This window comes from Cryptotermes secundus, unplaced genomic scaffold (genome assembly GCF_002891405.2).
Source record: "Cryptotermes secundus unplaced genomic scaffold, Csec_1.0 scaffold1759, whole genome shotgun sequence".
In the NCBI taxonomy this organism is placed as follows: domain Eukaryota; kingdom Metazoa; phylum Arthropoda; class Insecta; order Blattodea; family Kalotermitidae; genus Cryptotermes; species Cryptotermes secundus.
In genome coordinates, this window is record NW_019720605.1 from 287,922 (window position 1) to 303,389 (window position 15,468).

Sequence of the window (15,468 nt, forward strand, 5' to 3'; positions counted from 1 at the left end):
GTTATTTTCCTCTCTCTGCTACAAATTACTTTATCACTTGTGCGCAGTGGTGTTTACATACATGTGCACATTACTGGTCCTTCACTGTACAATATAGGAAAGTAATTCTGGATGGCAGAACTTGCCACAGCATATACAGAATGTGTCGCACCAATCTCCCTCCTTCTATTCCTACAGGTGCAATGATAATTGATGCAGGTAGAACAGACTCCATTCTAATACGTAAATTCTGAAATACAACAGCCACCAACATTTTCTGACATGGACTGCCCCATTATATATTTGATCTCCACACAGACACACCTATTACTTGTGAAAACAAATACAAGATGAAATGTTTATCTACAAGCATCCTATCCAATGGATACCAAGGGCTCTTTCCTTAGGGGGTAAAGCAGCCAGGGCATGAAACTGACCTATCACCTCTATCCAGGGCTGAGGTCAAGAATGGAGGAGCTGCATCTCCACTCCCTAGTATGTCTTCATGGCATGGTGCCTAAATAATTAAGCATAGGTACAACTTATGGTGTCAAAGTCTCCATCTTACAAAGAAAAATAATATTTACATGGTTTAATATTCATACATGTGAATGATATATTATCTTTCTACAGTACACTGCTATAAAGATTCAAGTATTATTCTTTAGGAAAAGCTGGTATGTTTGCAACTTAATAGTTTAAAAGGGAGGACCATTTTCCAAAGCCTATAGCCTCATACACAAAAATTATGCTAAGTTTTTTTTTTTGTATACAGAATGAAATTCCCCAAAGAGTTTGTTAAGACAACTTGTAACAAGATGGCAGTTAGGTATAGTATTCCACTATTGGAAAATGCTACAGTCCACAATCAAGAAATGAGGAGCTTCAAGGCCAAGTCAAAAATTGTTCCAACATTTGCAGAACCCCACCCACATCAGTGAAGGCAAACATGTTGCACAATTTCTCACTTCAACACACTAAACATTTAAATCTGTTACATCAATATGGTGCTCTGACCACTGTATTCATTTCTTTGTTAATATCACAGTACCTTAGTAATAAATTTGTTCTGGCATGTTATTTATTTAAAAATGGCAAAATCTTATGCTTACTTTTGAATTACATATTATTCACTGCACTGGTAAAATATACCAGCCACATTTGCTGGCAGTAGCACAACACAGGTTTCATTTGAACCGCATTCGTACTACAGAAACTGCAACCCAAGTATGTACAGTCCTGATAACTACTGCTGCTATTACTTGTACTATGGGATGTAACACGTACGTACTTAGATCTAAAACTATGGAAGCAATAATGTCTTTGCCAAACCCTTCTACAAATACCTCTTCCTGTATCCCTCCATGCTTCTTACATCTTTTCCTAAAGTTATGACAGCAGGCAACTGACAGCATGTGCTTACCAAAGCAAAGCTGATGACACTGCTCTGTTGAACCTGCAGCAAGATCATGAAAAATCCAATTTCTTGATGCTGACTATAACTTAAATTTGGCAGCTGGAAAATGTTGATTAATACAGTCACTCTGTGGACCAAAATGAAGAAAATGACATGGAAACAAGAGAAAATAGTGTAGGTTATTATTTATACCAAGCTGGAATCCAAGATTTGACGATTCAGTTAACATTTATCCTAACTGGAAAGCTCACTGTAATTAGACCCCAAGATCCTGGATCCTGCTGTCATGAATATCACCTAACGGTGTATCAAACCTCTCATCAGCCTTCTTTTCTCCCACCACTGGACTTCTTACTATTGGCTACCGAAACCTACTAACACCAATTATTATGCAAGATTTCTGATTCTCACAATGGTGACTAAGATTACTGCCTTCTGGGGTATGACATCATTTAGTCTGCTATTTGGTACATAGGTAGCAATGTCCTGGAGGAACCTGTTGCCTCCACCTTCAAGGCAGGAAGATAGCAAGTTTTTCCAAAATGTTGGTACCTATCTACCAAACTATATGGCATCACAGCCCTGAAAAAAAGTAGTCTTCACCAATTAGCATATTCACAAGCTTCCACTTTCTACCCCTATAAAATCAACTGCACTTAACTGACAGTATCATGTCTTCAGCTCTTCAGTCTTGCCTCAATTTTCATCAAACATTTGTTGTAATAATTCTTACATAATCAAACTGTGGGATGTAAACTTATACACTTTAAGGACACTTGCTTTAGTAAGTAGTCTTACCTTTCTCAACAACCCAATTTTCAATTGTCACCTATATTACCATATTCATCTACAACAGCACACTGGTGTGGTATATCTTAAAACAGTCGTCAACATGCAGGGCAATTTTGCACTGTTCACATTCATAACAAGTTTCTTTACGAACTCCACGAGTGCTACACACTTTACAACGTCTTGAAGGAGCTGCCTTCTTGTTGGTTGGTGGTATTTTTGAAGGGAAATGGGCCCATTGCATGCTTTGGAGCCTGAGAGGTTTGTTTCCTTGGCTAAGGCAACCCCTAGTGGGATAACTTGGTAATTTGATCTTCAAGAGCATTTCTTCCGCTATGTTGACCCTGAAGGATGTGTATCTTTCTCTCTTCTTTTGAGGATTTAAAGCACGGTGGATAATGCTGGCATTTAGCATTGTCATATCGAGCAGGTAAAAGTATAACTTCTTGTAGCCTTGACAGTACCTTCTCACTACTGGAAATGATCCCAACTGTTGATCATGAGCATAGACTCCACCCATAACAGAGATGTACTCCACAACGCAATTTGGTTTCAGCATGACACCTCCATCTTGTCCATGTGTTTCTTCCATATCCGGTCGCTCATGTTTTGTACTCAGCATGTGTACATCCTTTTTGTGTCTCCACTTGACAGCAAGGATTCCATTCGAGGAAGCAAATGTCAGTTCTCCCCTCTCAAGTTTAATGTCTTTCCAAATTGCAGGCATAAATTTCCTCCTTGCCCATACAGTACCGATGGCATGAGTGTCTCTGTCCAGCAGGTATTTGAACAGCGAAGGTGAAGAGCACCAAATGTCCATGTATATTGTTCTTCCTCCTTTCAGTAGTTTTTCACAAAGCTTAAGTACAGTAATCTCACTATCCCACATTTTAGACACCTCATCCACCTCACTTTCTACATCAGTAGCTTTACCTTGATACACCTTAAAATTCCAGCAGTACCCTGTGCTTGTTTCACAAAGTTTGTAAATTTTTAACCCACAAGTCCTTCTTGATGAATTATGTTGAATTTCCCTAAATTTCATAATACTTTCACTAATAGCAATATTTTGGCCAGGTACATACATATTTCTGTACTTCTCTTGTAAGAACTTAATAATAGGTTTTACTTTTCTCAGTCTATCAATTTTGTCAATTTCAGTATCACTAGCGAAGTGCAAGTACCTATTGATGTCCCTGAAACGTGAAAAGGGCATTGTTTCTCTAAACACTGGAGTTTCCAAAATCTTACGCTTTGTCCAATAATCTTGTAGTGAGGGCTTCTTTACTTGGGACATTAGCACACACAAAGCAAAATGTGCCTTCAGTTCATCTGTAGTAACTGGGAACCACTTAGTTTCAGTACCTGGCTTAATGTCATGCAATGAAAGTTCTGCATGGATGTTCGTTTCTCTTGCAATATGAATCCAAAATTCTTCTGTCAGAAATTTTTCTAAAACATTAATCTCGCTAGGATTTCGTTCAAACTGCCTCTCAATTCTTTCACTTACCCCACTTACTGCAGAAACTATAATATTTTTTGGACTATTACATACATTTTTCCATTTCCAATCACCATTATCAATTCTGACATGCTTTGCCCAGCTGTCTCTCAAATGAACTTCATTCTCATTTCCTTCGCCTTCTACTGGATTAGCATCACTATCGCCACCTCCAGACTGTACTTCTAGAAATTCGCTGTTGCTGTCTTCCAAAAAATGTAATACATCAACTTCCTGCAGTGAAAAATTTGCTGCTCCATTACGTCCCTCCATTTCATTAGAAGCTCGCGCACAACTAGAAACATGAATGTAAAGAACATTTACAAAGTGATATGCCAACAAGTGCTGTTAATATCTGGCATCATGAAATATCATTAGACAGTAAGAGAACTTGACAGAATAATGTGAGCTGCAATGAATATAGCAGTCACCGAATGTTGGTTAATTTAGTCTTAATGACAGTCCTGCTACGGCCATTACATGCCAATAATTTTTACGCAGCTATGAACAGAAACCAGGAAGAACTATAAGATTTATTTTCCTGATAAATACAGTGATCATCTATTTAATTGGAGGGTTCCATAAAACCATGAAACACTATACCAAGTTGGTCTTTTCATTTTGACCCCACAATACAAAACTGAAAAATAACCAACTAACTTCATGGAGCTGAGCCCTTCTTGAGAGGTTGCCAGTTCTGCAGCTATTCAAGAACTCACCAATATTTTAAGGAACCCAGAGGTTCATTGCAGTGTTCACAAGAACCATCCACTGGTTCCCACCCTGAGGCAGATCAATCCAGTCCATACCACCCCACTGTACCTCTCTAAAATATATTATAATATTATCCAAGCACCAATGTCTTGGTCTTACTAGTGGTCTCTTTCCTCCTGGCTGTCCCACCAATATCTTATATGCATTCCTTTTTTGCCCCATTCGTGTTACATGCACTGCTCATCTCATCCTCCTTGACTCGATCATTCTAATTATAACTGGCAATGCGTATAAGATATTAGGCTCCTCATTATACAGTTTTCTCTAACCTGTCACTTCATTTCTCTTCGGTCCAAATATTCTCAGCACCCTGTTCTGAAACACCCGCAGTCTATGCTCCTTCCTTAATGTCAGAGACCAAGTTTCACACAAACATACAGAACCACAGGCAAAATTATAGTTTTGTATATTCTATATTTATGTTTTTAACAGCAGACGAGAAGACAGAAGGTTCTGGAATGAATGGTAGCAATCATTACCCGAGTTCAATTTCCTCTTAATTTCCTCCTGAATCAAATTTTGATTTTTTACTGTTGTTTCCAAATGTATGAACTGCGCCACATTTTCAAATCCATGATTTATTTAATCCGTCTTGCAGTGCATACACTCATTTAACTCCTTCTCTCCCTCGCACTACATGTTTCGGCATAATAATGCCATCTTCAGGTGCTTACTTATCCACGTCAAACCAGTTCATTGCATGCCATGTTCACACATTAAAATAACTAAAATATGTATCTATCATATACATTGTCAAANTGAACTGGTTTGACGTGGATAAGTAAGCACCTGAAGATGGCATTATTATGCCGAAACATGTAGTGCGAGGGAGAGAAGGAGTTAAATGAGTGTATGCACTGCAAGACGGATTAAATAAATCATGGACTTAAATCAGTGCAACAGGACGCTAAAATATAACATTTTCAAAGCAACTGTTAGCTATCTCTATGTTATGATTTTGCTCTGTTTTCTAGTGACAAGACAGTAATATATACTTAGCTTTCTCTGCATTTACTTCTAGACCAACCTCCTTAATAGGATCATTTGAAGTTTCTGTTTCCTTCTTTACGATATCTACAAGGGAAAGTCAGAAATTATCCGCACTTTTGCCATAACACATCTTTAGGTTTGTCACACTACCTTCTGCGCATGCATGTTTTAGAGTTTATACTACTGTGGTCATGTGAACGAACTTTGACCTTGATTGGGTCATTTTCCTTGATCCTGTGACAGTGTAAACATGGCCGCTCCGCTAGCAGTGTGCACCAAGGAGGAACAAAGAACAGTGATCCCATTACTCTGGTTGAAAGGTGTGTCACGGGCTGAAATTCATCAGATGCTTTCAACACAATACGGGAACAGTGCTCTACAGCGTAGAAGTGTGTATGAGTGGATCGAGAAATTTAAAAGGTGCCGGACAAGAAATTCAAGACTCAATCTTCCGCGGGAATGGTGATGCTAACCGTCTTTTGGGACTCAAAAGGGCCTATACTGAAAGACTACCTGGAAAAAGGCTGTACGATCAACAATGCAAGATACAGTGATTTGCTGGCCAACAATTCGCACCAAATGCCGAGGCCTATTGTCAAAGAAAGTGTTGTTGTTGCATGACAGTGCACACCCACACATGGCCAGCCAGGCCACTGAAGCCACTAACCATTTGCGTTTCGAGGTGCTGGAACACCCTGCCTACAGCGCAGATCTTGTCCCTTTTACTATCACCTCTTTGGACTGCTCAAAGATGCTGTTGATTTTCCACGGCCAAAGAAGCGGTGCATAAATGGTTGCGCGACCAACCGAAAACCTTCTCCTTGTAGGGAATACGAAAGCTTGTGGACCGCTGGTTCAAGTGCATCAAAAAGGAAGGAGACTGTGTAGAAAAATAATGTACTTGTTCAACCCCTACTTTTGTATATATAAATTGGAAAAACAAGAGTGCGGATAATTTTCACTTCCCTACGTATGTTATCACGCAGCATATTCACATCATCAGCATAGACCAACAGCTGATGTGTCCCATTTAATTTCAGTCCCACCTGGTATTCCTGGACCTTCCTAACAGCATATTCTAAAGCACATGTGAAAACCTGTGATGTTAAAGCATCTCCTTGTTTTAGACCATTTTGGATGGGAAAATTATCAGACAAATATTCACCTATTTAGGCTTTGCTATGTGTTTTGTTTAAACACATTTTAGTCAGCCTAACTACTTTCATGGGTATCCCAAATTCTATTAGAATACTGTACAATACTTCCCTCCTAACTGAATCATAGCTTTCTTGAAGTCTATGAATAGCTGATGTACTGTCTCATTGTACTCCCATTTTTTCCTCCAGTATCAGACAAATGTAAAATATCTGATCTGTAGTTAATTTGTTATACTGAAACTCACACTGATGATTCCCAATAATTTCATCTATATATATGGACTTAAACTCTAGAGAAGGATATTGGATAAAATTTGGTATGAAGTTGATAGCAGTGACATCCCATAATTATTATGATTGTAATGGCGCAAAGGTCAGGTACTTGGAGATATAGTTTTTGGGGTAAAATTGGAATAATAGTAGCTAGACTGTAAGATTAAGAAATAGCCATGATGAAACGGCCCAGGAAATTTAGGTCTACAGCGAATTGTAACAGGGAATGCCTGAGTCATTAGAATGCTAACCCGGCAGTGTAATAGCGCTGACATTGAGGAAGGAGCTATATGAAGTGGGTCATAAACACTATGGCAGGAGGAAAACGCTGAGTCTGAGGAGGCGGTAGGCCCGAAAGAGTCAACCCCTTCTCGATGGGCAACCAATGAGGGAGGCCAAAATCACATCAGAATGGGCAGGCAACCTACCCGGAACTCAAAGAATCAGCAAAGAGAGGTTATATAAACCCTAGAAGACTTAATCAAAAAAACCTTTTGCCTTTAGACTTTTGATTGATATTAAGTAACTTGGAGTTCAGGGGAGGCTATCGCCGAGAGAGCGATGGCCGTGAGTGTGCGCTGGTTGCTGATGGCGAGCATCTATTTCCTCATCTCAAGTAAGTGAAACCAACTTCATATAGCCATGAACATTAAGTGTAACAGTGATAATTGTAAAGTGTAAAACCACAGGGAAAGATAGTCTAACTAGATCGACTAGGTTCATTTGAGATACCGCGGCGTAGAATACCCACCAGTAGGGTGACAGGAGGTAGAACCAAGGATGACTGCAGGTTCATTATCCAGTGTAGTACAACCGACGAACGTCGGTAAGAGTGCATATAGATGTATATAGTGACACCGAGAAATAGAATAGAATAGACATGCGTGTGAGTTTACTTTAACCTAGCAATTCCTTAAGAGTTACCCTCTTCCTTGACGACTCCAGGACCTCCCAACGCTCCGGCGAATTACGATTTAAGCCAGGACAGTGACGCAAGCTATGATAAGTTTACTAGATTTCTTGAAAATAACAAGATGGTGGCAGCATACTAAACAGGTTGACAGAGCGGGATATTTCCACGCCCTCTGTCACCACGGCATAAGAGAGGTGTAGCGGCGGCTTAAGAGAGGTACAGTGGCGGAAGCGGTGGAGGTACCTTCACGCCCCCCTTCACGCCATAACAATGATCAGTATCATTACCCTTCTTGTGAGCTGACACAATAACAAACTCCTTCCACTGATCAGGCAAGTCTTCCTTATTCAAAATAGAATTAATTAGCTTATGGATTTCAGAATGAATATAAGGTCCGGCAAGGAAACTTGATGGTTTCTAAATTAGTATAATAGTAGAAACATCAGGTTTCCTTGTCAGACCCTGTACTTCACCCCCTAGTTGAATCAAGTCTGCTGGAATCTGATCACTACCTGGAGATTTAAGTCTTTTTCCTGGCTGGGTGGCGGCTCTTTCCAAGGGAGTGAAAGTAGCCAGAGTATAAAATGGGCAATTCACTTCTGTATGATTCCAAGGCTATGATTATACTGTCACACTCCATGTGTCTTCACAGTATAGTGCAAAGACAAAAGGACATAACAGCCTCAAGAACTGAACATGAAACAGGAAATCAGTGAAGTATTCTGGGAGGAACACAAAAAGAGACAATCTTTTCTTCATTGTAAATTTTAGGCACTTAACTGACCTTTCGGCTTTCAATCCCTCAGGACTTGATCCATCTTCTACACTTCTACCTCTTGTTGTCTCCCTTTTACAAGCTGTAACATTCTAATGGAAATAAATTATTCATCTACTGTGGTTCTATATTTGTAACTGAAAGTGTAATAAATTTCAGATTTTAAAAGCAGTGGTGTATAAACTCTGTACATCCAATACAGAAAAAGTCTGTTTCAGGAACACTTCATAATTTAAATCTTAACACAGTTAATAGCAATAAAAATCTCTGACTTGCAGTCTTATTTTTGTGTGTGGGTGGTGTGCCAATGTAGGATAACCATTTCTTTGCAAAATTTGTTAATGAGGAGTAAATTTATTATTTTAACATAAGGACATGGATATTACAAACATGTTCAGGTAACCATAAAAGGAATAATGTAGAACAACCACTATGAACATGTATTCAAGAATATAATCACTGAAAACCAGAAATACAAACACAATAAGGTACAGCAAATTTGGCACAGCTGACCCACAACAAAAGAGAAATTACATTTACATGTCTCAGAAAAGAAGTAAGGGGAATAACAAATGATTCAAAGATACCAACATAATATGGCATACAAAACAACCAACACAAATGCAGATCTTGTGTGAACGTTTCGGTGGAACGTATCGCCTCCATCTTCAGGGTAAAAAACATCGAGGCAGGAATCAGTGTGAGCATGTGGCTGCAGACTGAGTTACCAGTCAGAAAACACCCAGCTATATAAGAATAGGGAGGGAGAATGGGCCATACAGGAAATCTAGAGAGGAGAGGGGATCTGCATGGCGCCACATACCAGAAGACGGCATTCTTCATATAAAAAAAAGTTTACAATTACTACTTGTGCATGTTACTTGTAAAAGACGGCATTGAGCAATGGCCTCAATTCCTCATTCAATAAAAAGTATGAATGGAAAGGAATACAGGACTTCTTTCCCTTGTTATTTAAGGACACTAGAGGCTAGATAAGTGTTGGAAAGGAATAAACAGGGTGACCAATAATTTTGAAGGAAGCAGTTATGGCCTAAATGAGAGACTATCCCAGCACTTACACAGAGGGACTGAGGAAACCCACAAAAAAAACTGTTAGGACAGCAAGTGTCCCAGCTCAGATTCAAACCAAGCACCTACCAAATACAAGTCTATGAGGATTGCTGTCAGACCAATCTGTTTGATAATACAGGAGAAGGTAGGGGAAGTGAATGGTATGATAGCTTATATAACAAAAGAAGAAACTTCCTGCTGGATTCTCAATGGATGTTACATCATTTACATCATATACATATGTTTTTCTGAAAACGTAATATTTTCAGATGTCTCACCACACACTCAAGTACATACTATATCTGATACTCTTAATAAATGGGAGTTTATGGATGCATGAACAGCATAAGAATTTGACCATGCATAAAAGGCTAACAGCGCAGGTGTAAGGTTATGCAAATTTAGGTATAAGTGGCAAAATATGGAAGCAATGTAAGTGACATGAATTTTTGTTCTTTGGGGAGGTAGAGGATAAAGTGATCCCTTCAACTATACATCACCTGATTAAAATGTCCTCTTAATCACAACATTTTGTCTGACACATATGCTGTGACTTCACTGCTTTTCTTACCTGGACTTCACACCACGTAACTGGAAATGCATCCTGACTTTGGTGTGTTGCTGCAGCTTTGCTGTATCTGAACAGTAAAGGGTCTGTTTCATTTGACACTACCTCCATATTTACTAGGGGTTCTTCATTCATGTTGACCTATAGGAGAAACAAACAACAAAACAAACTCCACGGTTTTAGTCTGAGAGCAAACTATACCTACCCGTAGGAGAAAGGCATAAAAAAACCTCACTTTGACTTTACTTATTCTACATGCATTAAACTACTGGAAATTCCAAGACAATCAGAAGTTAAAACAGCATGGTTTAAAGCTTCTCCACAAATTTTCTGCATTCTACGTATATAATTACTTTTGTCTTTGATATGGTTTAAGTTAAAGAGAGATGTTACCTTAAAAAGGTAAAAAAATGTAAAGCTATCCCACTAACTGGCTGTAAAGGCCCACAGGGTTGTGAGATGTCGAAGTGCCCACATTTTCCTTAGACAATCGGCTCAAAGATGGCAGTAAGTTTGTCAGCCTTATGCGCCGGCCGCCCTTTACCCCCCAGGAAGATTCCTGGTACTCATATCTGTCAGCGGCTGAGTTGGCCCCAGGGCCATAGTGCAGCTAGGAGGATTAGGTCAATTGAAAAAATCCACTTCATTGCAACTTGAACCTGACCTTCTGGCTTGTAGCATAGTGCCTCAACTAACTATGCTACCGCGTGGCCCGACCTTAATATCACTATTTTGGAGGGGGTATAACCATCTACCCTTAATAAAGGAACACCAAGAAAAGGCAAAGAAACACAAATTCTAAGAGTAATTATGTTTTGTAACAAATTTGCTTCACTCAACTGAAAATGGAATTATTGTAAGTATTTACATATTTAAAACCCCTCTTCCAATTTTCAATAATTTAATATTTTACAAATCATCTGATACGAAAACATTTCCAATTCCATACCTTAGAAGCAAACAGTAACCTTTCCTAATATTATTATGACAAAATCCATAGAAAAAGATTTAATTACTGGTACATCCTACCAGTGACCTAGGCAGTTTGGGATTTTAAGTCAACAGAAGCTTCAGTTTAGAATATGAGTAAAAGTACAGCCTGGCAATTTGAATTCTGTATCATAAAAATGCTTGCAAGTTATGAATGCCTCTAAGGTATAAATTTGCAATTCTAAACATACCTCACTCTCTGCTCTTCCAAAATCCTCTTGTTTAATGTAAGTGCACTCAAAGCCACTGAACACCGACAATGGGGAAGTCATATCAGATGTTGCCTTCTCTTCTGATTTATCCTTTCTGTGCTGTGAGGAGCAGATAAAAAGAAACGACTAACAATCAACAAAAAAGCATAAACTGGATTTAGTAAACTTGTTCTATTTTACCAATCTATATTAACCACACTTCTTTCAACGGAACAGTGTGTGTGTGTGTGTGTGTGTGTGTGTGTGTGTGTGTGTGTGCGCGCGTGTGCGTGTGTGTGTGGGCATGCACATGAATGAAAGAGAGAGGTGATGAGCCATTCCTCCGCATGATCTGTAGATCTGTATACAGGCTTCTTCCTAATTATCCCAATTCAAGAATACTGTTCTTACATACCCATGCCTGTGGTGAAGAAATGTGATCTGGGACAGCTCCATCTGACAGCTTGGTGCTTCATGAGCCCTAGTTTAATCCAGATGCACAGAGCATCACAAAGAATGAGTAACAACAGATAACTTTCCTGATGGTCACAATTCTTCAGGAAAAATAATGTGATGATCCCTGTCACATTTTCTGTCTAAACAGCAGTACAGTGACATATGTGATGGCCCTGGAGCCCAAATCTGTGGGGCGCTACTGTCCTCAAACACTTTCACATTCAAATTAATTCACTAATTAAGTCATTAATAAAATGCAATTAAAAGCAGAAATGAATTGAACGCACCTCTTCATATCATACTATGAATATATTCTCTCCAGTTAACAATCCAATCTCACATTTGTATGCAGGAATAGTACACCCCTGTTCATGTGTGCACAAATTATCTGCTTTGTGACTTATCCATGTACCTTCAGGAGCATTCACAACTCTGCAGAAAGCCCATTAAGTTCCCTCAGTCTAGATGTGAAACTTGGTCTCTGACATTGAAGAAAAAACACACCCTGAGGATGTTTGAAAACAAAGTGCTGAGGAGACTATTTGGACCAAATACAGATGAAGTGCTAGGAGGCTCGAAAAAACTGCATAATGAGGAGCTCCATAACTTGTACTCTTTGTCAAGTATAAGTACCTACCTACCTACCTACCTACCTCTCGGCAATACAGCCCTGGGTGAGCCTTGGCCTCCTCTACAACCAGTCTTCAATGCTCTCTATCCCCCATCTCCTCTATCCACCCTTTCAGCCAAGTATAATTAGAATTAGCACATCATGTACAATGAGCCATGTACCTGCATAGGGAAAAAAAGGAATGCATATACAAATTTTGTGGGAAATTCAGAAGGAAAGAGACCACTAGGAAGACCTATGCATAGGTAGGAAGATAATATTAAAATGGATCTTGGAGAGAGAGGATGGCGTCATATGGACTGGATTTGTCTGGCTCAGGATAACGGCCAGTGGAGGGCTCTTGTGAACATGGTACTGAATCTTTGGTTTACATAAAATTTTGAGAAATTCCTGAGTAGTTGAATGACTGTCCGCTTCTCAAGAAGGACTCAGCTCCACAGCGTTAGTATGTATGTACGCGTCAAATAACTTGAGAACAAATGATTCAACTTTCATGAAATTTGATATTGCAGAATTTTTAAAAATTATCAATTCATTTCAACTTACACTTAGATTGAGCAATTTTAAAGAGCATCTTATATGAAGGGGCACTGGGATTGAATAGTCAGTATAACAACTGGCTATAGGCTGGACAACCGAGTGGGTCAAAAATTTTCTCTTCTCCACGCAGTCCAGACCGGCTCTGGGGTCTATCCAATGGGTACCGGAGGCATGAAGTTGACAACTCACTTCCAACCACTTTCCCATACACCTTCATGGCATAGTGCTTAATTAGTTAAGCAAAGGGACCTTACCTTACATGAAGACCTACATGTACTTCTTCAAGTATCCCAAGGATAACTCACCAGATGCTTAGCAAAGCAAAAAATGTTCAAACAAAAGGTGCACAGGAAAATTAATCATATACCTGTATTTCACCTCCAATAAGCTTTTTCCATGAGTCTTTTGGCTTCTGAGATAACTGAAAAAATCAGATGCTATGCATACATTTCTAAATTTCTATATTCAGTAATAACCACAGTCTCCTAATCATAGTTGTCTGGGTTTTTCAATTGTGTTTCTTTCTCCCTTCATTAGCATCAACAATCAGGAGCACCACAGAAAATTATAAATGGAATAAACTTTGACAACTTTTTTTTAAATATTTATTGAGCTCTATTTACCACTTTCAATTCTCAACCTTACTTACTTACTTACTTACTTACTTACTCATGGAGCTAAGCCCTTCTGGAGGAGCCACCAATTCTGCAGCTACTCAAGAATTCCCCAGCATTTTATGGAACCCAAAGGTTCATAACCGTGTTCACAAGAGCCCTCCACTGGTCCCTATCCTGAGCCAGATCAATCCTATCCAGCCCATCCTGTCTCTCTAAGGTCCATTCTAATATTGTCCACCCACCTATGCCTTGGTCTCCCCAGTGGTCTCTTTCTTTCTGGCTTTCCCACCAATATCATATACGCATTCGTTTCCCCCCATTCGTGCTACATGCCCTGCCCACCTCATCCTCCTTGACTTGATCATTCTAATTATACTTGGAGAAGAGTACAAATTATGAAGCTCCTCACTGTGCAGTTTTCTCCAACCTCCTGTCACTTCATCTCTCTTCAGTCCAAATATTCTCGACACCCTGTTCTCGAACACCCTCACTCTATGTTCCTCCCTTAATGTCAGAGACCAAGTTTCACACCCATACAGAACCACGGGCAAAATTATAGTTTTGTATATTCTAATTTTTATGTTTTTGGACAGCAGACGAAAAAACAAAAGGTTCTGGACTGAATAGTAGCAAGCATTACCCGAGTTCAATCTCATCTTAATTTCCTCCTGAATCAGGTTTCAATCTGCTATCGTTGTTCCCAAATATCTGAACTGTGCCACATTTTCAAAACATCTGTTTCCTATCTTTATGTCATGATTTTGCCCCTCATTTTGGTGACGAGACAGCAACATATACTTAGTTTTCTCTGTGTTTACTTCTAACCCAACCTCTTTACTTGCGTCAATTAAAGTCTGTGTGTTTTTCTTTATGGTATATACATGGTATATATATATATATATATATATGGTACATTGTCACCCAGTAGATTTAAATCATCGGCATAGGCCAACAGCTGATGTGTGCCATTTAATTTCAGTCCCAGCTGGTTTCCTTGGACCTTCCTAATGGCATATTCTAAAGCAAAGCTGAAAAGAAATAGCGATAAAGCATCTCCTCGTTTTAGACCATTCTGGATAGGAAATTTATCAGACAAATGTTCACCTACACAGACTTTACTATACTTTTCGTTTAAACACATTTTAATCAACCTAACTTGTTCCATGGGTATCCCAAACTCTATCAGAATATTGTACAATACTTCCCTCCTAACTGAATCGTAGGCTTTCTTGAAGTCTATGAATAGCTGATGTACTGTCTCATTGTACCCCCATCTTTTTCTCCAATATCTGACAAATGCAAAAGATCTAATCTGTGGTTGATCTGTTACACCAAACCCCCACACTGATGATCCCCAATAATTTCATTTATATATGGACTTATTGGATAAAATTTTGTATGAAGTTGATAGCACTGATATCCCCCGATAATTACTACAGTCAGTTTTATTACCCTTCTTGTGAACTGGTGCAATAATAGACTCCTTCCACTGTTCAGGCAATTTTTCCTTATGCCAAATAGAAGTAATTAGATTGTGGATCTTAGAACGTAATATTTCGCCTCCTGCTTGAATAAGTTCTGCAGGAATTTGATCACTACCCTGCGATTTAAACAGTTTCAATTTTGCAGTAGCACTTTCAACCTCAAAGGGCTAGGATCAGGTACTAACAGCTCAGCTGTATGGATTTCTGTCTGCCTCACATTACTGACCCTATGTACATTCAATAACTGAGAGAAGTAGTTCTCCACCTGTTCAAAATATTGTGGGAATCTGCAAGCAGATCACCATTCTCATCCTTCACTAAGTTACTGCTAGGTTGGTAACCCCTCTTAAAG

General features: G+C 39.1%; 1 protein-coding gene across 12 annotated transcripts in view; it reads right to left on the reverse strand.

The window, feature by feature from the left end:
* LOC111870607 (piggyBac transposable element-derived protein 4) overlaps positions 1-15,468 on the reverse strand; it is a 28,970-nt gene that overhangs the window by 10,647 nt on the left and 2,855 nt on the right. For 9 of the 12 annotated variants that reach the window (XM_023863032.2, XM_023863080.2, XM_033753976.1 and 6 more), the window contains 4 exons: positions 11,389-11,508; positions 10,211-10,348; positions 8,578-8,660; positions 538-3,981 (listed from right to left, as the gene is read on the reverse strand). In XM_023863032.2, coding sequence (XP_023718800.1) covers positions 2,244-3,981; positions 8,578-8,660; positions 10,211-10,348; positions 11,389-11,508 — 2,079 coding nt within the window. In that variant the 3' untranslated portion in view covers positions 538-2,243. Of the gene's footprint in view, positions 1-537; positions 3,982-8,577; positions 8,661-10,210; positions 10,349-11,388; positions 11,509-12,497; positions 12,637-15,468 lie in introns of those variants that run through there. The other 3 variants (XR_002843880.2, XR_004513698.1, XM_033753977.1) reach the window with 2 other exon arrangements.